This window comes from Prionailurus viverrinus, chromosome B4 (assembly GCF_022837055.1).
Source record: "Prionailurus viverrinus isolate Anna chromosome B4, UM_Priviv_1.0, whole genome shotgun sequence".
Classification (NCBI taxonomy): domain Eukaryota; kingdom Metazoa; phylum Chordata; class Mammalia; order Carnivora; family Felidae; genus Prionailurus; species Prionailurus viverrinus.
Window position 1 is genome coordinate 123,733,157 of NC_062567.1, and position 24,691 is coordinate 123,757,847.

The 24,691-nt window shown below is 43.6% G+C and overlaps 1 protein-coding gene across 6 annotated transcripts in view; it reads left to right on the forward strand.

Annotated features, from left to right (window-relative positions):
• RFX4 (regulatory factor X4) overlaps nt 1-24,691 on the forward strand; it is a 161,180-nt gene that overhangs the window by 122,495 nt on the left and 13,994 nt on the right. For 5 of the 6 annotated variants that reach the window (XM_047868357.1, XM_047868356.1, XM_047868352.1 and 2 more), the window contains 4 exons: nt 756-850; nt 1,279-1,396; nt 12,851-12,970; nt 13,312-13,473. In XM_047868357.1, the coding sequence (XP_047724313.1) occupies nt 756-850; nt 1,279-1,396; nt 12,851-12,970; nt 13,312-13,473 (495 nt within the window). The remainder of the gene's footprint in view (nt 1-755; nt 851-1,278; nt 1,397-12,850; nt 12,971-13,311; nt 13,474-24,691) is intronic. The other variant, XM_047868354.1, reaches the window with a different exon arrangement.

A 24,691-nucleotide genomic window follows, 5' to 3' on the forward strand; every position in this document is an offset into this window, starting at 1 on the left:
AGCTGAAGACAGGCTATCAGTGGTACAAGGGTCCTCCTGTTACTAGTGCAGAAACTAAGGGCGTGGAGATTGTCTCCTTTACGCTGTGAACAGTGAGTAAGCATCTGCTACATACCAAGCTCCGAGAGGCTGGTTAGAGCTATTTGCCCAACGTAGCTGTGGTTCAGAAGCCCTACCATGAGGCAGAGAGCAAGGGAGCTGCGATGTCTGTGCCCGTTCGTGCAAGGAAGCACGTCCTGGATAACGGCTGTGTGAGGCTAGGGACGGCCTCAGCTAAGAAAAAGGTCGGACAGAGAGCTGGCATGGGAGACACCCCCGCCCTCACAACCGTAACACAGCATCAGTGATGCAGTAAAGGTGGAATACGGATAATAAAATGCCGTGGAAGCACAGAGGATGAGCGATCAGTTCTGCTGGCGAGGGGCCCGGGGAGGGGAAAAAGGATGTCACAAGAAGGGCCATTTCGGCTGGGCTGGGCCCTGAGGAACCAGACGGTCCGAGCGAAGGGAACTGCCTGAGAAAAGCAGGGTTTGTTGGGGGGAATGCAAGCTATCCGTGGTAGCCGGGCTTTCCGGTGTTCACAGGCTGCGAAGATGAGCCTGGAAAGGTAAGTCGGGGTGTGCTTTCTGAAGCCTGAGTGCTCCGTTGAGGCTGGAGTTTTGTTTTTATTCAGTTTTATTCCTTTGATCTTTTAAGCTGTGGCTCTGTGTAGACACAGCTGCAGTGACGTGTGGGGGCTCTCCTTTGTTTGACAGTGTACCAGGAGTTTGACCACCTCCTGGAGGAGCAGTCTCCCATCGAGTCCTACATCGAGTGGCTAGACACCATGGTGGACCGGTGTGTTGTGAAGGTTGGTAAGCTGGAGCGGGAGGAGCAGCCCCGGCACTGCCCCCCAACACTCACCTTCGTGGCACTTGGGAGATGCAGAGCCCCGCACTGAGCTGTCTGAGCATTCCTCAGCAGCCACGGAGCCCTGGGGTTCTGAGCAGAGGCCTGGGCCCCCTCCGGAGGCGGGGGTTGCAGGAGGCAGGACCCTGAGTCTCCTTCCCCTGATTCAGCCAGGTCAGCGTCTCTCTTTCGTCTGCGGTGTAAACTGGGTCCCGACATCAGCTTTCATTTTCTAAAGTGAATTTTTGCTGGTAGAAACAGAAAGTCAAAAAGCCATTGTTCCATAGCATTGAACTTGGAGATCCATAAGCCTTCCTATCATTTTTCAGACAGACAGTCATAAAGGAAAGGTTGAGTTGACCCCTGTTTAAGCCGTTCACTTTCTTGTAGGTGGCTGCCAAGAGACAAGGGTCCCTGAAGAAAGTGGCCCAGCAGTTCCTCCTGATGTGGTCCTGTTTCGGCACCAGGGTGATCCGGGACATGACCTTGCATAGTGCCCCCAGCTTTGGTAAGGCCACCCCAGCCCTCCTCATATCCAAACCCTGTTTCTCTGGGTTTCACGCGTGAAGTCCACCTCTCCAGACCCAGCCGTGATCTCACTTCCTGTCCCTGGGCCCACAAGGACATCACCCTGAAATGTGTGTGTTCTGGAAGGACACATCATCATCAGGACTTCCGGGGAGAAAGATGGCATTGCGTGCTAAAAAGCATGCAAATTGGAAAATGCAGTTTCTCACACAGAGAGTACTATCTGAGCTTAAAGAGGAGTAGATAGCACTGTTTGTGCACCCCTGTTGCCGGGTGTCCCCAGGGAATCCTGCTTCCGGGGACTATTTTGCAGAATTCCACTGTGTGCACTTCCCAAGACTGGGAAGCACAAGAAGCCTCTGAGTTTGAACATTTGCACATGGCTCGATTGACGCTCCAGCAGTGGGGAGAGTGGCTAAAGCTTCTTTAACAGTGTGCGCCAGTCGGATCCCTAGAAGAGGACTCTTACGTTCTTTTTCCCTTGGGTCCTCCTCACCTCCCTACCCAAGTACACACCTGCTGCTTCCATTATAAACGGGCCTGGAAATCTCTGCCCAGGGATGCTTATCATGGTCCGCAGGCAGGAACCTAACACCAACTTGGGGCGATTGCTATGCTGCATTGTGGGACGTGGTTTTCTACTTGTCACTGGAAAGAATGGATGATGCATTGGGTCCAGGTCATCATTAGCAAAGTGAAGGGAAACTTTAAGGCATCATCCAGACATTTGAAATCTCAAAGTGCTTTGGCCTCACATTTCTAGGCATTTCGGCAAAAGGCTGTTGGTACGTTTTCTGGGTAATTGCGTCTTGCTCACTATTTTACTTTGCAAGCAGAGATGTGGTTTCATTTCTCATTATCTCCAATTAAGCCAATCAGCTCTGGGTTTCACTCTGGGTTTAATTTGACACTTTTCCATCCAGCTTTTTATGGTCTTGTCACCATTTTCCAGTTGTGCTATACAACGGAGTGAGTATGTAGTGAAACAAAGGCGGCACTATTTTTTCTAAACAGCTCTGTCCATGAAAGACTGTGTTTCCCCAGTTGGAGAAGTGTTTTGTTGTAGATTTCTTTAATCTCCGCACTGGGAAGTTCTCTGCGCTGGCCTGCGCCATGGCTACAGATGGGGGTCGTCCTCTCTGAGCCATGGATGGAAGTGCTCTGGTGGCTGCTACCTGGGCAGTGCCCTCAAGCATGGCGTTTTGATGACTTCCAGCTCGGCCTACTTAGTGTTAGCACATGTTACCTCTGGTTCTGGGAAAATCACTTGTGCGTAACTGCTTTCAGTTAGGCGAATGTTTGAAAAATATTTGAGATTTTTTTCATTGCTTCAAAATCAAAGAATCAACAGGATCACACCTGTCGATATACATACATAACACACATCCACAAAGCCAGCTTCCCTTTTCGCTTTGTCCCTTATTCTTCAGTTTGCTGGGTCTTAAACTGATTATGTATATTACTGAGTACCCTTCATTCAACAGGGAAAGTAATTCACTTGGCAGTATTCTTTGAAATTCATTGGTTCATATTAAGTTAATGTGACAAAGGAAGTTGGGGCAGTAGAACAGTTAGGGTTCTACGAAAGGGTTGCATTTATCACTAAGAAAAACTTGAAGTGTGTTTATTTCTCTTTGAACCATGTGCTATTTGGGGACACACCGGAAACTCAGACAAATGGCAGAAATGGTCACAGATCTCTTAGGAAAGAAAAGACGGAGATAGTAACCCAATTTCACTTTTACAGTATTTTCCAAGCCTAAGTGGGTTGAAATAATACCTGTTTCCAAGTCCATTTAGCAAACTGTCTGCAACGGTCCTGCTCATCCGACTCATTGTTGGGTTTTGCAGCTTGGGTGACGGACAAGTTGAAAGAATTTGCGGCAGACAAAAGCCCAGCTCCCCCTTTCTGCCTGTATATGTCAAAGACACAGTTGGTGGTTGTGTTTGGGTCATGTGTTCCCTGTATAAAAACAGCTAATTAGGAAAAAGAGCCCTCTGTTCACGGGCCCCCTCCCCCAACCACAGGGGCCAGCTCCATCTATCTTATAACTCCCACACGATCCTTGCCGCCATGAATGGCGCGGGCTGACCACTACGTGACGGTGGGGATTGTCACCATGACCCCGGCGGGTCTCTACCACCTCTTCCCAGAACGGCCTCTTTCAAAGGTAGTTGACTCCTTTCTTCTCCTTAATTCCTTTTCACTCTTTTCTTCCTAATTCCTTCTCGCTGAAAGAGCCTATGCTGTGAACCAAAGTAGCCAGACGTTCTTTCTTTGCTGTAAGCAGCAGTTTCTAGCAAAATTAGACCGCAAAGGTAGACCGGCAGGCAATGAACTTTGAATCCTAATGGAGCTGAGGAAAATAGGGTTTCTACTTTTAAAACACACACATGCCCCGTGTTTTCCATTTGCTGCTGTGATTTCAGTTCATAGGACACCTGGACCCCAAGCCAGTGCAGGTGCCTTTACCGTCTCGCTCCGGGTTTTCACCAAATGCCTCTGATTTCACTGTTAGGAACATCTGGAAGAACAGTAGTTCCTGGAAGGACTGGGGCATCAAACGGTTTGAAAGTGGCCCTGTGTTTGCCAGCCAAGGGGGCAGGACTGCAGACTGCCCAAGTGTTCGTTCACCTGCTTGTGCACTTGTCTGCTGGCTTAGCGTCACAGCTCACCCGCTTGGGAAGGTCATACAGGAGCAGCCCTGTCAGAGATTGGCTCTCACGCCAGGTGGCCACGACTGAGCCTTCCAGGCTGCTTCTCCAGGCTTAGAGGGCCGGGCCCGGCTTTCTTACCCAGAACCTGCCAAATGTTGTACATGTCAGCCAGGCCCCCACCAAGCACTAGGAGGCAGGAATTACTTTTCCTGTATTCGGGGGAAGCAGACCAGAGAGGACACGGGACTTGCCCACGCACGCACCACAGACTCTGCTGGGCACCGCCCCACCCCGAAGCTTTTCCATGCTAGAGCTCCTGTTCTTTCTGCTAAGCCACCACCTCATCTAACTTTCTTCTGTTGAATAGTACTCAAAAAACAAGGTAACATTTACCGAGGGCCTAGTATGCACCAGACATAATATTGGGCATGTTTTCATTTAATTCTTGCAACAACCTGTGAGGCCTGAGGTAGAGCGTAGAGCAAAGGCAGGATAATGACGCTCGTTGAAACAGACATCTAGGAGGCACATGCCACTGTTGGCTTCTCCCGTTAACTCTGCAAGGCAGATAATAAGAGGTGGAAAGGAAGCTTGGAGAATTGTCTCGCCCGAGATCAGTATGGCAAGGGAGCAAGGGGCCAGAGCTCTGCTTCAAAATCAGATCTGCCTGGCCACAAAACCCACACTTCTTCAGTTACCACAACTCACACAAACACCTTGGGCTCAGACGCATTGCACCAGAAGTCTGGACAAATTTGTTTAATCCTCCCTGGTGGACTTTTAAAAATCCATATTGATAAGATTTAAAATATTTTTTGAAGCTATGAGAGAACAGAACAATAACTAGTCTATCATGAGTAAGAAGGGACTCCAGAAATAATATCTTTCAACTGTGGAGAATAAAGAACTGTCAACCATTATTCAAGAGTGAGGGCAAAGTAAAGACCTAGTCAGTTCTACAAAGACTAAGAAAATCTGGCCCCATAGAACATCACTTTAAAAAGCACTGAAAGGATGCATTTCAGCAAGAAGAAAAATAAAGCCATAGCTAAGGTCTGGGCAACAGAAACAACCATGTTTTAGTTATTGTTGTTGTGTGACAAATTACCCCGAAGCATAGTGGCTTAAAACAGTCCTTTTGTTATGCTTACGGATTCTGGTGGGTCAGGAATTTGGACACAGCACAGCAAGGATGGCTTGTCTCTGCTTTATGACCTCTGACCTCATCTCTACTCTGCACCTCAGATGGGAACACTCAAAGACAGTAGGGCATCAACAGCTAGAGGCTAGAATCATCTGGAGGCTTCTTCCCTCACATACATGTCTGTGCTTGGGTTTGGATGACTTCAAGATAGGACTGCGATCAGGATGCCTTTGATGGCCACTTCATGTGGCTCAGTGTCCACACCACATGGTGGCCCCTGAACAGTTAAAACTTCTCACATCGCAGCTCACTGTTCCAGGGGGGAACCACATCGCCTTTTATGACCCAGTCCCCAAAGTTAAAGTGTCCCTTCCCCCCCCCACACAGTGTTGGTCAAAGGAGTCACAAACCTACCAAGATGGAAGCGGGTCACATAGACACCCCCCCTCCTCCAGGGAAGGAAGGTCAAACAATTTGGAGGCCTTATTTTAAGATGAGAGAAATTCTTAAATTTGTAAGTACATTTAATTACTGATTATAATTTAAAAATTTTTTAATTTTTGTGTGTTTAAAAATTGTCAAAGCAAGTTTTAGGCTACAATGTAACATGAGATGGTGAGAAGAGACTCTCCAAAGACCAGTTAAAGCATAAAGGTTTTTGTCTCGGAATATTAAATAACTTTAGACTTCGCTGAAAAAAAAAGTAGTTTGGACTTTAAAAATGTATGGGATATATGTTAATAGATTAAGAATCATCACTAAGTAATTAAAATTTGCCAAGGAAAGTGGAAAATTATGAAAAGAGAGGGCAAGATAAAAGAAGCATAGATAAAAGACGGTAAACAAAAACATAAAATTAGATTGCTAGAAATAAGATCAAATAATCATCACAGTAGATGAAAAAGCCTCTTCCTTCAAAAAAACATCTGACGTAAGTGTTTTTACAGGCAACTTTTACTAAACTTATAAGAAACATAAAATCCTTAGTTAATGAAAATGATTATGAAAATTGATGTTTCAGGCAATAAAAACAAAAGGAAACCTATACAACTCATGAAGCTAATCTCATCTCAATTATGAAGCTAATACAACCTCAATTTCAAAACTTTGGAAGAATGGTAGGGGAAAAATAATTCCTACCCAACCACACATAAATATAGATGAAACATTCTAAGTAAAATACTAGCAGATCAAATCCAGCAGCAAACATTTTTAAATCATGATTAATAAGGTTTATGACAACTCAAGTATGATTCAAAGTCAGAAAAGAAACTAACATACAGTATTAGATGAAAAGAGAAAAATCATATAATCTTCTCTATAGATATAGAGGGAAAAAAGCATTTGATATAATTCAGCTCCCCAAGTATTATTAAAAAAAAAAAAAAAAACCTCTTAGCAAACTGGGAATACAGGGGAATTTTTTTTTAATGTTAAAGGGCAACCAAAAATCTGCAGTGAACATGACACTAACTGGTAAAACTTTAGAAGTTTTCTTTTTTAATGTTTGTTTATTTTTGAGAAGAGAGGGAGGGAGAGAGTGGGGGGGTGGGGAGGAGCAAAGCAGGAAGGGGACAGAAGATCCAAAGCAGGCTCCTTGCTGACTGCGGAGAGCCTGACACAGGGCTTTAACTCACAAACCATGAGATCATGACCTGAGCCGAAGTTGGATGCTTAACCAACTGAGCCACCCAAGTGCTCCAACTTTAGAAATTTTCTTACTCAAATCATGAAGACCAGAATGCCTTTAACACTGTTTCTAATAACTATTGACTGGAAGTCCTAGCCAATATAATAACTAAAGGGAATGAAATGTAAGAATTGGAAAAGAAAGCACAAAATTGCCTTTAGTTACAGATGTCATGATGGTTGACAAAAGACAATCTACAAACTAATAGAACAAATAAGAATTCAACTGGATTACTCAATTCAGTTTTTTAAAAATCACTGGCATTCTTAGCACTACCCAGAACCTAATTAGAAAATATAATTGTGTGTGTGTGTGTGTGTGTGTGTGTGTGTGTGTGTGTATAAAGTAGTGTTAAGTATATACTAATATATATTAAGTATACGCAGGCATATACCATTCAAAATAGCAACAGAAATTAAGGATATCTATAAAATAATTCTGACAAAAATTGCCTGAAGATCTTCAAGGAGAATTTTTTAAACTATTATTGAAATATACCGTGCTCGTGTTTGCAAAGAGTCAACATCAAGGAGATCTTACTAACTAATACATAAATTCAACAGAATTCCAATCCAGTCCCTTTTTCCCTTTGACAATCTGATGTAAAAATTCAAAAGGCCAAGAGTCGTAAAGACATTTTGAAGGGAAAGAAGAACGAGACATAGGGACTCACTTACCTGATATTCAGGTTTGTTATGGAGTAAGACAGCATGGGCTTGTAACATAGTTAGACCAATAGAGCAATGAAACGGAACAGAGGTGCCCAAGACAGATGGACACGAAACTTGCCTTCGCCTCATCAGATGCTTTTCCCCTTGTCTGTTAAACAAGAGGATTGTATATATGACAGAAATGGCATTAAAAGTCAGTGGATTAGGCAAATTTCTTCTGGACAAGCACTTTGGGGTACATAAATATTAGACCCCTCCTCTACAACATCTGAAAAGAAACATCTAAATGGGGGAGGTGGGAAGACCTTAAACCCTTTGGACGAAAATAAGGAATGATATTTTTATGACCTTGACATAGTAATTTATTTCTTTAAAAAGGTACAAAAAAGGACCAGTCATAAAGAAAAGATTGCAAAAATGAACCACATCTGGATTTCACTTGTGATTAATAAGCACACCATTAACAAAGTTAAAAGGTAAAAGTCATAGAGAAGGAGAACATATTTTGCAGTGCATATAACAAAGGGTTACTATCCAGAATATATAATAAACCCCTCTAAATAAATTATTTAAATACCCACAAAGAAATTCACATGCCCCAATATTATTCAGATATTCCACTAGAAAAATGAGAATATGAATAGGTAATTCACAGAAGGGGAAATTCAAATGGACGATAATCATATGAAGAGACGTACACCTTTCTAGTAACTAGAGTAATACAAACTATAAACACAATAAGATAACATTTCACACCCTTCAGACTGGCAAATACTATATTTCATATACTACCAGTAGGAATGTAAAACATTTTGGTGAGCTATCTGACACTGTCTCATAAGAGTGAATATGCAGGCAACTCTTGGACCCAGCAGACCCAAGAAACAGGTACAGAAAATATTCATTAGGGCCATTTTCCAATAGTGGAAAATTATAAACAACCAAAATTCCATCAACAGGAGAATGGATGAATAAATTGTGGCATATTCAAACAGTGGCCATCAAATTAGGCTATATGCATCCATGTGGATAGATTGCCCAAAGAAAGTTGTAGAATGCTCTGTAAAGTATGATACCATTTATATCAAGTTTGAAAACAGAAAACAATACCATATGTTATTTATGGATACATAAATACATATAGTAAGAGTAGAAAAATGCATGTGAACAAATAAATACCAGATTCAAGTCAGTGATTACCTCAGGGGTTGAACACAAGAAAGCAGAGAAATACAATTAAGGAAGAGAACACAGAGGCTTCATCTTTATCTTCAATTAAAAAACAAATCTGGGGCATCTGAGTGGCTCTGTCAGTTAAGTATCTGACTCTTGACCTCAGTTCGGATCTTGAGCTCAGGGTCATGAGTTCAAGCCCAGCATCGGGCTCTGCCCTGGGTTTGGAGCCTACTTAAAAAAACAAATAAAAACACCCAAATCTGATTCAAATATAGTAAAAATATTAAGATATTGTAAAGCTAGGACTTGAATACAGTGATGTTCATTTAAAAATTCTGTGTACTTTTTTGTATGTTTGAAATTTTTCATAAGAAAAGAGAAATGCTTTGGTTCTATGCAATGTGATCAACTATATTAACCTGTAGCAACAACAACAAAAGTCTCCTTTGTCTGTATCCTAATACCTTTTTCCATGACAGGCTCTGATGTTAACTCTGTGACTTTAGGCAAGTTGTTCAAACCCTCTGAGCCTTCATTTCCCCATGTATTAGTTGAAGACAATAGTAATACCTCCTCACAGTGTTGGAAAGGGGACTTAGTACAGTGCATATGGTAAACAGTGCTTGGGCATTTGACTGGTTGATCTAACCGACAGTCACTGAGCCTCTGCTCTGTGCCTGGCACTGTTGTAGACACTGGGTATAGGGAACAGTGAAAACACCCAAACATCTGCATTGATGGAGCTTACGGTCTGGTGTAGGGAGGCACATGATAAAGATAAATAGGTTATATAGTATATGTAATGGTGATAAGTGCTAGGGAGAGAAATAAAGCAGGGGATGTTAGCTGCAACTGCCTCTTGCCTGTCTTCGATATTTCTCTCTTTCTCCCCTCTCCCCCCACCCCACCCTCTCTGTGTCTTTCTGTATCCCCTTTTTTACTTTGCCCTCCTCTTCTCCTGGCACTACTCCAGTGGCCATGACACCCCCCACCCTGTCTCCGTCCTCCTCTCTTCCCCCTCCCCCCCCCCCCCCCCGCCACCAGTACTGAACTGTTTGTTTCCCAGTTGTCTTAATGATTGACTTCTGCTGCAAAGGACCCTGTAGCTTTTGTGGAGTCAGGAACTGAGCTTCAGGTTTCTTTTGTACTTGGAGCACTTAGCACAGTAGTAGGCACATAGCAGTAGCTCTACAAACTCTGTGTTCAAAAGTGATTGAAAATTATCAGACCAGTTGGGTAACTGATTGGAGCCATTAAGGAAGAGAGCCTGTAGCCCGAACATTACTGGCCTCCAAGCCCCAATCTGCTGTTTTTAACAGTGTGGTTTTAGGCAAATTTCTTCACCGTATCAGATCTTTGTTTCCTTGTCTATAAAAGAGGAGGGTGTATGGATGATTTCCAAGGTGCTTGCCTGTGATACAACTACTAATGCCATTTTCATTATCTAGGGTTTTCCATTTTAATTCATTGTTTCACAGCATGTTTCTATCTTTCTATCCTTATTGACCTAGAGCAACATTGGAGCAAATATTTCTTCATTTTTGGAGACCCTTTCCTTTGAAGTATTTGATGTTCTCTTCTGAATTCTTTGACTATATGGACAAAGCAATCATATTATGATATGATATCCTATGAGATCTTAGGACATTAGTAGCAAAAGGGACTTTACAGATAATAATAACAAGCAGTTACCATTCATTAAACATCTAGTGTGTCCCTTTCCTCATTATGGTTAGTACTTCTGTAACCAAAACAAGGGGTTTTACCACCCCCCTTTTAGAGAGCTGTGTTGTACAATGATCAAAGAACTCCAGAATCAGACAGTCTTGGGTTCAAGTCCCAGTTCCTCCAGTTAATAATTATGTGACATTGGACACTTACTTTCCCTCTGTAAGTCTCAATGTCCTCCTTTGCAAAAGGAGAGTATCCCTTATCTCTTACAGTTGTGATGAGGGTTAAGTGTTACAATAAGTCTGCACATTTACACAGATCTACACAGATAATGAATTTGCCACAGAGCAAGGGCTCAAGAAATGGCTGATTTTGTAACATTTACTAAGGGTAACTCATCCAGGGTCTTAGTGATGCAGTGGCAGAGCTGGATCTCAACCTGGGCAGAGTGATCCAGTGCCCACACAGTTGCCCACAGTGCTACCTCCTCAGTGGTTCACAGGACCCATTTGGGGGAAGTGGATGGAAAGTGGTGTGTGTGTGCGTGTGTGTGTGTGTGTGTGTGTGTGTGTGTGTCTGTCTGTCTAAGTCAGGTACAATTCAAAGGAAAATTGATAAGTTCCACCAAGAAGATAGAATTAAAAAGAAAATTGGTAGTAAATTCCACCAAAAAGGTGCTGTCCCATCACTCCCAGAAGACCCCTAACACCTTATTTCTTACAAGTATTACACACTAACCAGTTGTGCAACTTGAGCTATAGCCCCATCACCTTCTAACTGAGACTTGAAAAGGCATAACTCCCAACTCAAAGGGCCCTGCTAGGACCAACGCCTTTTTCCCCCATCTGGGCTGTGAGCAGACTGGACTGGATGATCTGTAAGGGAACGGGAACAGATTTTGGAGCCAGATCAAACTGAGGCAAATCCCTACATACTCCTAATGGAGACACTCCTTTCCTGCTCAATAAGGGAGGACAGTACCACCTACCCCACTGTTTGTAGTAAGGAGGAGACCTGTGTTAATTGCTTAGCAGAGTTTTGGCACACAGTAAGCATTCAGCAGATAATGACAATGATGACGAGGATAATAATAGTGGTGGTGGTGCTGATGGAATCACAGTATAAGTAATACCAGAGAGTCTCAGAGGTCCTCTAAAAAAGCAGACTGGAGGGAAATGGGAAGAGGAGGTCAGCTTGTAGGATAGGTGGGTGAGAAGTTTTGGACATTTCGTGAGAAGTAGAATATCCACATGGAGATGTTCCCTTGGGAGTTGGAAACGTGAGACCAGAGATGAAGGTTTGGCCCCTCTGACCCTGGCATTCCTGAGGCTTGATTACAGCAGACATTAACTGAGCCCCTTCCATATGTGGATCATTCCACTGTCCATGGTGGCAGCATGACATGCCAGAAAAGATGGTTTTGAAATAATGTATTATAGTAAGAATGAAAGTACCTATCTTACAGGGTGGTAAGAGATTAAGTTAGAGAATATAAGACTTTGAACACAGAGACTGGCACATTGGAAAAATGTCTTAAGATGATCACATCCCTTTTTATGAAACAGTCTACTCTAAATTAAGAATGAAGAGTCTTATTTGAGAATACCATATTTCCAATCTAATACCTTTTCTAACATTTATTCATTTTTGAGAGAGAGAGAGACAGGGCGTGAGCGGGGGAGGGGCAGAGAGAGAGGGAGACAGAATCCGAAGCAGGCTCCAGGCTCTGAGCTGTCAGCACAGGGCCCGATGCGGGGCTCGAACTCAACGGACCGCGAGATCGTGACCTGAGCCAGAGTCAGACGCTCAACTGACTGAGCCACCCAGGCGCCCCAATCTAATACCTTTTCTGAGAACCGTGTGTTAAACAAAGGTCTCAGAAACATTTAAGGAAATAATTCAGTTGTTATTTCAATCTTCAGTTCTGCTTCTGGAATCCTGTCAGGTAACATTGGTATAGTGAACTAGAAGGCAAAATCTCTGCCATGGATATCCTTAAAGTCCAATCAGGGAAATAGGACATACTTGTAGAAGAGATAAAAATGAAAGACACCATGTCAACACACACTGAACACAGTAAGTGGTGCTCAAATGAGGACGAGGCCAGTGGGTATGTGAGGGCTCAGAAACATTTGGACGGATGGCTCAATGGGCACCATTTTTGATGAGCTAGTTTGAGCAAGGAAAAAGACGCACTTGCTACAAAGCGTTAGTGCCATTTACCTTATGTCGAGCACTAGGCTAGGCTGAGGACACAGCAAAGAAGAGCAACTTTTGACCATGTGGAGATGATAATGGAGTAGGGAGTGAGAGTCTTGAACAGAGCATTAGAGTACAAGCCCAACAACACGGGCTGTTAACCAGGTGGAGGGGCGTACGTGCACTGCCATGACTTACCTTTCTGTTTGGATCTTCTCCCACCAGGGTCTTTTCACTTAATTCACTTGATGTTTGACGACTACGTGCTCTACCTATTAGAATCCCTGCACTGTCAGGAGCGGGCCAATGAGCTCATGCGAGCCATGAAGGGAGAAGGAAGCACTGGTAAGCCAGCTTTTCACTGGGAATTGCCCTACTTGGCAGTTTGATTTGCATCCTTGCTTCTATGCTCTGTGTTTCTTTAGTTCTTTATTCCGAAGAATTTAGTTGTAGTGGGCAGGCCAAGTGGTGTGAAAGCAGTCATGTCCTTTTCTTCTTTGGAGTGGGCATGGCTGTGTATGGGAACTGCTTGCATGCCTTGATGGTGATTCGAAACCATCAAAGGGCTTTAAGCAGAGGGGTGACATGACACACAGATCAGAAAGAATATTTCAATTTTTAAAGTCCTTTGAAGACAACTTGCCTTGACCTTTGGCTCTGAGAATCTACCCTTTCTCTACCCATAGCAGAAGTCCGAGAAGAAATTATCTTGACAGAGGCTGCCCCGCCAACCCCTTCACCAGTGCCATCGTTTTCGCCAGCCAAATCTGCCACGTCCGTCGAAGTGCCACCTCCGTCCTCCCCCGTCAGCAATCCGTCCCCTGAGTACACCGGCCTCAGCACTACAGGTAATGAAAGGCCCCTAAAGGCTTTGAGTGGGGAGTTGGCTTACAGCAAGAGCTTTCTGGAAAAGCATTCTAACCCAATCAATGCCAAGACCATAGTATTTGCCTGGATTTACAGATGCCTTGCAGTTATTCATTACTCACATGTATATAGTCCACATGCTTCTGTTTTCAAGTTGGCCAATTAAGTACATGATAAAATCTCCACCTTCCCCCCAACAAAGACACTGAAATGATTAAACTGATATAAGACATAAATTGATACACAGCCATTCTTTCTTGAAAATGAGAAAAGGAACTCTCTGTGAACCAGAGATTGAGAGGCATCTCTGGAAAGTGGGGCATCTGGGAAGCCATTTGCTAACACATGGCGATCATATCGAGGTGGGGGTGATAAGCAAGGTAAGACTAATGCTGTGGGGTCTCCAAGCAAGGGGAGACTCCCTCTGGTTGGAGGCACCAAGAAGACCTGGCAAAGGAATGGGTCTGAGCTGGAACTTCATTTTAAGTGAGCAAGGTGGAGCAGAAGGGACTTCTGGGAAGAGGACAGTATGAACAGATGCATAGGGGTAGGGACATGTGGGGCCTTCTCAGGCCATGTGAAACTTGGGCTAAAATTAAAATGTAGGAGGTCCATGAAGGGTCTTATGAGGCTAGACACCACAAATTGCAGTCACATCCTGGCGGATCTTGAATGTCAAGATATGGTTTAGAAATGAAAAAGAAGAGGTAATACAAGGATAATAATAGCTAGTTGCCGATGTCCATTATCACTTCACGTAATTATCTCACAATAACGCCTCAAGGTTGTGAAGGAAAAGTAAAGGGTGAGAAAGCATCAATTCCTTGTTCTGGGCACCACAGTCACTCAGCCATTCAACAAATGTCCTTACTCATAAGACTTGTGAAAATGGTGAAGTGTATACAGAATATTCAGTAAGCGTTAGCTAATCTGTGATGACAGTGTGTGAGTATGTGTGTGCGCACGCACACCTCTAGAGCAACTCACATGGTTGCTGTGGGCATGAGATGACGTAAGAAAGGCCAAGTGCTTTGCTCATAGTGAGGTGCTATCAGATAGAAGGGGTCCCATTGATTAAGATGAGGGCTACCGCTGAATGCTATAGGGGATCAGAGGGAGAAGCAATCTCCTTCCTTCCCACCTGAACTCTGGCAGGCAGGAGAGAAGCCTACAGGAGAGAGGGGAGACTCAAAGGCAGCCTTAAAAGATGAGGAAGAATGCATAGGAGAGGAACCAAAGGCAGAAACAACCTTTTCCTATATGGGCCTTGGTGGGGTTGGGCCAGCTGAACAGACGGGTGTTTGTGGAGCAGAGGGCTCATGAGACAGTGATCATTAATTCATTACCTTTTTTCCAAACCTGCTTAAACTATTCTCCCAATTACCCAACTCCAAATGTGGGAGTCGACTTCATCTTTCCTCTCCCTTGGCTCCTGTATTAGTTAGAATAGGCTAAGCTACTGTTAACAATAGATCCAAAATGTATGGAGTTGACACAAGAGAAATCTATTCTGTGCTCGCAGACAGTCCTGGCAGGGTGCTTAGGTCTGAGAGGAGGCTCTCTTCAATGCAACCGTTGGGAAACACTTGCTCTTTCCATATTAGGTTGCACCATACTCCAGGGCAGTGGTTCTCAAAGTGTGGTCCATGGACCAGCGGTATCAGCACCCCCTGGGAACCTGTTAGGAATGCTCATTATCAGGTCCCATCACAGACCTACTGAATCAGAAACTCTAGCGGCAAGGCCCAGAGATTTGCTCAACAAGCCTCCCATTGATTCTGATGCACACTAGCTTCAGGCCCACTGCCCTGGGCTTTGCCAAGTCTGCAACCAGCTGACAGAAGTAGAAGGTGGGTATAGAGAGGAAAGCCCAGTCCCTCAAAGGCCCTGGCCTGAAGTAGCACATGTCACTTCCAGTTCCATTTCACCAGTGAGGGCTTAGTCCATGGCCTCATGGTGAGGCCATGCACAGAGAGGCTGGGAGATGTAGGGTAGCACGTCCCCAGATAGGGAAGGGGGTGAATAGATTTGGGGAGACAGCCTTCTCTACCATGCCTCCCAAGCCAGTCGTTCTAATCCAAATCTTGATGGGCCCATTCCTTCCCATGGCACCACTGCTATCTGTTCAGGCCTTCCCCACGTCTTGGACATCCAGCGACTCTCAAACTGCTTACCCACCTCCAATCTGGTCTGTCCACTTTCTTGCTGCCCACTAGGCTTATTCCCCAAGACCGAGGGCACTCTCATTCTCCAGATCATATCTCACACTGCTCCACCTCTGGGGTCTCCTCCTCCTACCTCCACCTGATGAAATCCTACTCATCTTCACTGCCCTCACCCTCTAGGTTAGAATCTTCCTCCAGGGGCGCCTGAGTGGGTGGCTCAGGCAGTTGAGCACCTGACTCTTGATTTTAGCTCAGGTCATGATCCCAGGGTTGTGGGATCAAGCCCTGTGTCCAGCTCCACAGTGAGCGTGTGGAGCCTGCTTCAGATTCTCTCTCCCTCTGCCCCTCTCCCACGTGCCCTCTCTTTTTCAAAAAAAAAAAAAAAAAAAAAGTCTTCCTCCAGACGCTCACAGCATGGTCCTACTTATATCCTAGTTCTACTTAGAATAATTTTCAGAATAGACTGGGGACTGAAATTGGATATTTTTGAAGACCAAATAAACAGGGTGAGATTACCCTATTTAGGATGTTGTCTTTTATCCATTCATTCACTCACATGTCCATCCATTTATCTATCCATTTATCCAATAAATATTTCTCGAGTGACTTCTGTGTACCAAACACTTCAGGTTCCCATCCCCTGGCAGTTTATGATTTAGAGGTTAGGGTTCTGATGGGCAAGCTGGCAGTCACAAACAATGTGATGAGTGCAAAGTTGGGCTAAGTTGGGAGAAGAGGGTAGAGGAGCACAAAAGGAGGTCATGGTTGGTATCTGCAGGGTCTGGGAAGGCTGAATAATGCGAGAGAAGGTAGTCTGGCAGAGGAAGTAAGCGGTACAAAGGCCTGGAGGCAGGAGACAGCATGTCATTTTCAGAGAACATAAAGTACGTATGCTAAGAATCTTCGGTTAATTCCTTCCCTCAAGTTTCCTTTCTCTCCAGAACTAGCACTACTCAGAGAGGAAATGAGCAGGTACTTAAGAGCCTATAAGGCCTTTCCTCTTCTGTACTTTGCCAGGGGCAGAAACTTACCGACAGGACAGACGCAGTGGTCCTTTGTCAGGGACTGTTAAGGAGACTGGATTCTTCAGAGTATTTATTTATTTATTTATTTATTTATTTATTTATTTATTTTTATGAAATTTATTGACAAATTGGTTTCCATACAACACCCAGTGCTCATCCCAAAAGGTGCCCTCCTCAATACCCATCACCCACCCTCTCCTCCCTCCCACCCCCCATCAACCCTCAGTTTGTTCTCAGTTTTTAACAGTCTCTTATGCTTTGGCTCTCTCCCATTCTAACCTCTTTTTTTTTTTTTCTTTCCCCTCCCCCATGGGTTCCTGATAAATTTCTCAGGATCCACATAAGAGTGAAACCATATGGTATCTGTCTTTCTCTGTATGGCTTATTTCACTTAGCATCACACTCTCCAGTTCCATCCACGTTGCTACAAAAGGCCATATTTCATTTTTTCTCATTGCCACGTAATATTCCATTGTGTATATAAACCACAATTTCTTTATCTATTCATCAGTTGATGGACATTTAGGCTTAGCAATCCTAAAATTCATATGGAACCACAAAAGGCCCCGAATAGCCAAAGGAATTTTGAAGAAGAAGACCAAAGCAGGAGGCATCACAATCCCAGACTTTAGCCTCTACTACAAAGCTGTCATCATCAAGACAGCATGGTATTGGCACAAAAACAGACACACAGACCAATGGAATAGAATAGAAACCCCAGAACTAGACCCACAAACGTATGGCCAACTCATCTTTGACAAAGCAGGAAAGAACATCCAATGGAAAAAAGACAGCCTCTTTAACAAATGGTGCTGGGAGAACTGGACAGCAACATGCAGAAGGTTGAAACTAGACCATCTTCAGAGTATTTAAAAGTAGGTTTGTCAGTAACTGGCCCTAGACGGAGCTTTGATTTCACTTTGGGTACGCAGCTGGAAAAAGGCCTCCTCTTTTGTGGAAATTTAGATTTTGGCATCACATTTGTTTACATGGATGCACCTGAATCATGTTTTGTGTCCACTTTGAGGGGGAAGAACACACCCCCCTCCCTTGTCCCTCCCCTTTTCTCTCTCTACTGGGTATTGTAGTTCCTGCTTAGGAGGCTTGAGAAGAAGAGCCACAGAGAAAAGAACAGCCTTAGTCCCTGAAAATGAAAAGGGAAGAGAACTTGAGCACTGTCCACAGCTCTCCAGCTGCTCAGCTGCTCAGGGGTCCATCCAAGGCCGGAAAATGGGGCAGCAACCCCCAGTCTCCTGCCTCAGGAAGAAACCAGGGCAGTAAGAACAGGCCAGTAAGAACAGCCGGTCATCTGAACAATCCTGCCCGCCCTCACCCCCCACCCCTTACCCTTCTGGGAAGCACCCACGTGAGCCAGTTAGTGATAACATCCTTACTTCTAAAATAAACAGGGAAATTATGCAAATGAAGCAGTTCTGCATTGTGAAGCAGAAAGGGTTCAAGGGGGAGCTTTCCTGCAGTGCAGCAGCATATCCAGCGAGGAGACTCTAAGGGAATAAGGGGATAGGGAAGGTGTGAAGGCAAGATTTCTAGGATCTCTTCATAATTCTCATCCAGCTAGTGAGTCTGCCTGGCTTTTTTCACAGCACTTTGGAGGCCCCAAGGTGTGGCAGGTGTGATAGTCAAAGCCACAGGAATACCATAAATGTGTTCAGAGATTTCTGCGCAATGTGTTCACGAGTCATAAAAGTAGCTTCTTAGAAATACAAATGTAAAACAGGTTCTTTTCAGATGATCGTAACCTTTGAAGATTTTGGCACATTCCTGCTTTGTTCTCAGATATCTCCAGGGGGCATTAAAAATGTCATCCTAGATAAAACTATGTGTAATATTTTTCTCAAGTACCACTTTTGAATTACTCCCTTGTGAAATTAGACTGGATCTTGGCATGCATGTGGGTCATAGTCTTGAAGGAGACATAAACATAATTTCCTAACAACATGTATGGTTTTATAGACATTGCATTATAAAGCACATTTAGCCATGATATACATCTAGGTATTAAGAAATATAGGAGGTTTCTTAAATTTGAGGATTTGTGCAAATATTTCATTGACCAATACTGTAAATTCGAAAACAATTATTGTGTATCTTATAAAATGCATTTGTCATGTTTCTTTTTTTTTTAAGTTAACATATGGTCTTTATGCCCAGTTAATTTTTATTTTCATTTTTATTTATTTACTTATTTTTAACTTTTATTCATTTTTGAGAGACAGAGATAGAGCGCAAATGGGGGTGGGGCAGAAAGAGAGGGAGACACAGAATCTGAAGCCGGCTCCAGGCTCCGAACTGTCAGCACAGAGCCCCGTATGCGGGGCTCGAACTCAGGGAACTGTGAGATCGTGACCTGAGCCAAAGTTGGAAGCTTAACTGACTGAGCCACCCAGGTGTCCCATTTTATTTCCATCTTTAAATTACTGGTTGATTTATATACCATTACTTTCCAAAAAGTATCTGAAGTGGTTAACAATTTTTTTTAAAAAAGCAATTTTTAAAAAGGAAATCAGGAAGCAAGAAATAAAGAAGAAGTGGGGAATATTAAACAAAACAAAACAACTCCTGGCTAAAACAGTTCATTAACACGTTAAATGAAATTTTATGTGACTTGGTTAATTTTGTTGGGTCTCTAGCATACTCTGAATATCATTGCTCAGATGATGTACATATCATCCAGTTTGATTTAGAGTCAAGGCCAATCAGGTGTCTGCAGCCCTTCCACATTATCAGTGTCTCACTTTTGATGGACACTTCCCCATTTTTCAGCTATGAAAAAGAGAACAGTATTATGTCTGCTTGGTGAGCACAAAGAGAAAATTAATTCATTGCACATAATCTTTTGGCATCCTTTGGTACAAGGACTAGTGGATACAACGTGGTATATTATAGATAGTGAGTTATGACTCACTAGGGAAACAGCCACTCTGCTCATCTACCTTGTTCTGTGTCCATACTTACATGTGTTTCTAAGTATGTTTTCTTAGGACTGTTTTCATTAATTGTTTTTAAAAGCCGGGGTGGTGAGGGGGGGGGGAGTGGAAGAAAGTGAAAGGAAAGGAATATCAGGCACCTAACACTGTGATACGTGGCTGATTTTGACGGGGCATGTTCAAGTCTACGGCAAGGCCATGAAACGAGACTAGCAAAGGATTCCATTTCAACAGATTTCCACAAGGTAAAATCTAGCCCATTTATCCATTTTCTTCCCTAACTTTGTGAGCTTGCCCCCTCACTCCTGGCCCAGCAAAGTTCAGAAACTTTAATTTCCATTAAGGTAAAGTGCCTCTTTTCCTCTTTAGGAGCGTGGCAGGTGGTGCCAAACTGACGGGCCCACTTACCATGACATTGGGCTGCAATTCTTTACTGTCATTTAATGCAAACTGTAAAGCTCCCGCTCTGTCCTGGTGAGGCCTCGGAAGGGCTCTAAGACCTGGTTTATGATGTCATTTGAAGTATTCCCTCCTTTAGCAATGACAATAAAAGTTAACTATTAAACTCATGTTTTCACCTTCCCACCATGGGTTCCCTGCAACACAAAACCAGCAAATTAAATCATTGAGATGCTAGGATGCCTAAAGAAATAAAGGCAAATTCCTTATAAATGGCCCTAACTGTAGAACATCTGGCCTGCCCAGCTGCATTTTCTCTACATCACTTGAGGATGTAACAAAGATAACTGGCCCCTACTCTTTTCAAATAACAAAAGCTCAGTTATTCTGAGGGCAGCTAAAATGAGTGGGACAGGGTGGACACAGTAGCCCTGCCCCAGAGCCCATGATGACTCATTTACAGAACCTCCTCCTCCATCCCTGCTGCTTCCTTTTCTGTAAAGGAGTGGAATTAGGAAATATAAGCTGGGATTGAAAATAGATTGCTTAATCTCTTCTTGACCTCGCATCATCAAGGTCACGGCTTGGTGTTGTCAATCTTTGGTCCACTCCATGTATTCCGTGTCTAATCTGGGCCATGTCCTGGGGGTACAGAAGTGAAAAGAACAGGCATTGTCACTGCCCCTGTGATATCTATATTCTGGTGGGTAGGAGAGTCGATACAGAAGTAAACAACCAGCTAAATAAACCATTTCAAGTGGTCATAAAGAGAATAATAGTGTGCTGCGAAATGGTCAGAGAAGGCCCACCTGAGGAGGTGACATTTATCCAAGACCTGGAGTATGAGAAAGAGTCAGCGCATAAAGTTTGGGGAGAGGAAAAGAACATTTCAGGTAGTGGGGAACAGCACGGGCACATGCCTGAGGCAGAGAAGAGCCTAGCGTAGTGAGGATTGACTAACAGACACACATAAGGGGAGAGTGGCAGTGGGGGCAGTTGCAGAGGTAGGTGGCAGCCAGATCTTGAATCCCCATCTGTCTCTGGGAACGGATCCATTTGCTGCTCCTGGTCATGGAGCTACTGATAAAGTGTAACGCAAACAGATGAGGTTTTCAACTCCAGCAAGTATTCTCCTTAAGCACTACTGCCTTAGGGATGGATGGTAGCCAATGGGGGATAGAGCCGTGGATAGCCAAAGGTTCAAGTAGACTTTTCTGTGATGATGGCAACTTTGTTTTTTTTTAATCTGAGCTATTCAGAATAGTAGACACTAACCACATGGGGCTACTGAGCACTTGCAGTGTAGCTAGTGCAATGAAGGAACTGAATTTTTAATTGTATTTTGTTTTAATTCTTTTAATGTTTATTTATTTTTGAGAGAGAGAGAGAGAGAGCGAGAGCGAGCAGGGGAGGGGCTGAGAGAGAGGGAGACACAGAATCTGAAGTAGGCTCCAGGCTCTGAGCTGTCAGCACAGAGCCCGATGCAGGGGTTCAAACCCACAAACCACGAGATCATGCTCTGAGACGAAGAGCTTAATCAACTGAACCACCCAGGGGCCGCTTGTTTTAATTAATTTAAATTTAAAAAGCCATCTACGTCTAGTGGCTACTGTATAGGCAGTTCCAGAATCCAGACATACTTAAAGGAGCTTATTTCTCAGGAAGGTACTACCAAAAGGCTTAGGTTAGATCAAACCCTGAACATCTGTGATGGTTCATAGAATCCTAGTGGAGAAAAGGATCAAGTGGTTTAGTCCAAGATCTGAAGGAAGGGTATGGCCAGGTAGACTGGAAAGTAGCCTGAATTTTCACAAGTCTGTACTAGAACCTTACAACTTCTGATCTTTAATGGCCCTTAACATGGAGCATGCGTGACCGGAAGCAGTGGGTGGTTTATAGACCCTTGCTGCTCAAAGTGTGGTCCACAGACCAACAGCATTATCATCGTTTAGAAATTTGTTATAAATGCAGAATTGCTGGCTCAGCTCCCAACCTACTGAATCAGAATCTGCATTTTAACAAGATCTCCTATGATTCAAATACACGTTCAAGTGTGAGAGGCGACTGTTGTTTTTGGAAAGGCTCTGGAGTTGGGCACATCTGGGTTCAAATCCCAACTCTGCCACTCACCTGAGCAAGACTTAGGCCTCAGTTTTCTCACCTGAAAGAAAGAGGTAATACCTCCCATCTCAAGAGGTTATTGTGAAGATTCAGTGAGTCGGTGTATAAAAAGAAAATAGCCTGAGGTCTGGTTTATGTTGGATGGTTTATCATTCATTCTTTCATTTATTCAACAAGTCATTACTGACTGCCTGTTATGTTTCAAGCACCCTTCCTGTCCTGAGTTGAAAACCCCCTCCAAGAAAACAACAACAACAAAAACTCAGGAATGAAAAACTTTTTGTTGGGGATGGAAAGGAAAGAAAATCTTCTTCTCCTGCAGTTTTAAGACTAGAACACAGACAACACTTACCTTTATAGGATAAGGTGTTTGGGGATCTTTATCGTATTCTTAGAGATCAGGGGGCTTTCTCCACTATTCTCAGACTTTGAAATAAGAGTGGGCATACAGGTCATGGAGAAAAAGAGAAAGGGGAATCAGGCAACTAGGGAAGGTTATTGTTTTACCAATAAATAAAAAGCATTAGCGTTGTCTTAAAAATTAAGCAAAACTGTGAACTGCACACATTTCCTTTTATTAGTTTCCTTAAAAAAGCAGCAGCAGCAGCAGCAGCAGCAGCAATTCTCACTGGAGGTCCCACTGATAGGAAAGGGAATGCAAGGGGTGTTCTTTTCTGGTCCCCAGGCAAAAAGGGTTTCTCACCCAAGCCAGTAGGTGTTAATCTGCTTAAGCCTGCCTGAGTGGGTCTGTTAGATTGCTGGCACACGGCCATTTAGGGGTTTTGTTTCCCAGACCACGGGAGCCCATTTTTCCAAGAGTTCCACTAGCTTTTTGTTTGATAACGTCTATTTCTAGCAGCATTTACTCCTCCAACAACAAATTCAATGAAACAAAAATTTACTGAACACCTACTTTTTGGCAGAGCCTCTGTTGGGGATACAGAGATGAATAAGGAACAGTTGCTGTGCTCCAGGAGCTCATACAAAAGTAACTTCTACTCCATTCTCTCAGGTGATGGCTATTATCACTCTGTCTTCCTACTGCTTGGGGAAAAAGAGAAAATCATTTGGCTTCCTGAGCTGCCTCCTTTAAATACCCACTGACCTTGTGGTGCTCTCCTGAGGTCCCAGGGGCTTGAAGGGTTAATTACTTGCTTGCTGTGGCTGGTTCATTGTTCTCCCATACTTCCCACCTCCCTCCAATTCCATCTCCAATTATCAAGCTTGTTTAATATATTTTAATAATGTTTTTCTTTTCATGGAGACAATACACATTCGTTATAGAAAAATACAGATAAGCAAAGTGAAGAAAGCCCTCCTCAACCCCACCACCAGAGATAACCTGTTTTAATAGAAAGGCTCCTTTAAAAAATTATAACAGTAATATAACTTCATATGAAGTGCAAAATATAGAGGAGTGCAGTCATGCATAATCCAATCATCTGGGGCATGATCATTTTGGAATTTTTTCTTTCCAGTCTCCTTGCAGTTACCATAAATGATGCCTAACAGCCTGCTGAAGTCATTATCTTTTTGTATATGATGTACATGTGCAAACCAGGAAAAGGGGTACTTTTAGCCATACTGATGAATAAGAACACCTATGATTTTATGGAAAAACACACTTAGAAGTTTGCTGTAATTAGCTGAATTTCTGTTGCTATTCAAGCCTTTCATCCCTGGTGACAGAATCTGACCCAAGAAACTTGTCTTTCTTCCCTGGCATCTGAAATGGGACATATAGAAATGTTTGCTCTAAGAAAGTCTCATATAAGAATACCTGGATTCACGGTGAGGAGTGCATGAATACCGTTAAGAGCCTCCCACGCCCCAGACTCATCTCACTTAACCCTCAAAACACTTCTGCAAGATACGTATTCTCATGCTTGCTTTGCAGTTGATGAGAGAAAGCCTCCTAAAGCATAAGAGGCTCAGCAGGACTCGGAGCCAGAGTGAAGAAGCAGTATGGTAGAGAGAATAAAAGCATGGGGCAGACTGGAGTTCAGAGCCCCACCGGCCCCACCCACTGGGACCTCGTGCAAGTTAACATTTGAAATTTCTCTGAACTGGACTTGAGTGAGATGCCACTAGCCTGGAGTGTTGACATAAGGAAGGGTCCTGAGAATCAAGGTTGGAGCCCACTGTATGGGTGTTGCTGAGGACACCGTTAGGGAGTTCACAGTTGCCTTTTATGGGGGCATCTGAAAGAAATTCTTGTTTGATCATAATTCTAAGCACAGTTTACTCCTGAGCAGTTTGTCTACTATCTTATGGCTCCTGACCTGTCAGGTTTCCCTTGTGGCATTGTTTCCTGGAAAGTCTCTGCACCAAGTCTAAGGCCCGCCTCTAGGAAGGGTATGCATGTTTAGCCTTGTTCCTTGTTGCACTTTTTGCTGCAATTTTAATTTCTTCCTTGACTCCCCCGTTCACATTATCTTCTTGAATCTTCTGTATTCTTACGCACTCCCTTAAGTTCTTTCAGATTTAACCTTCAGTTTCCTCATCTGTGAAGTAGGCACGATCTTTATCTCAAGGTTATCG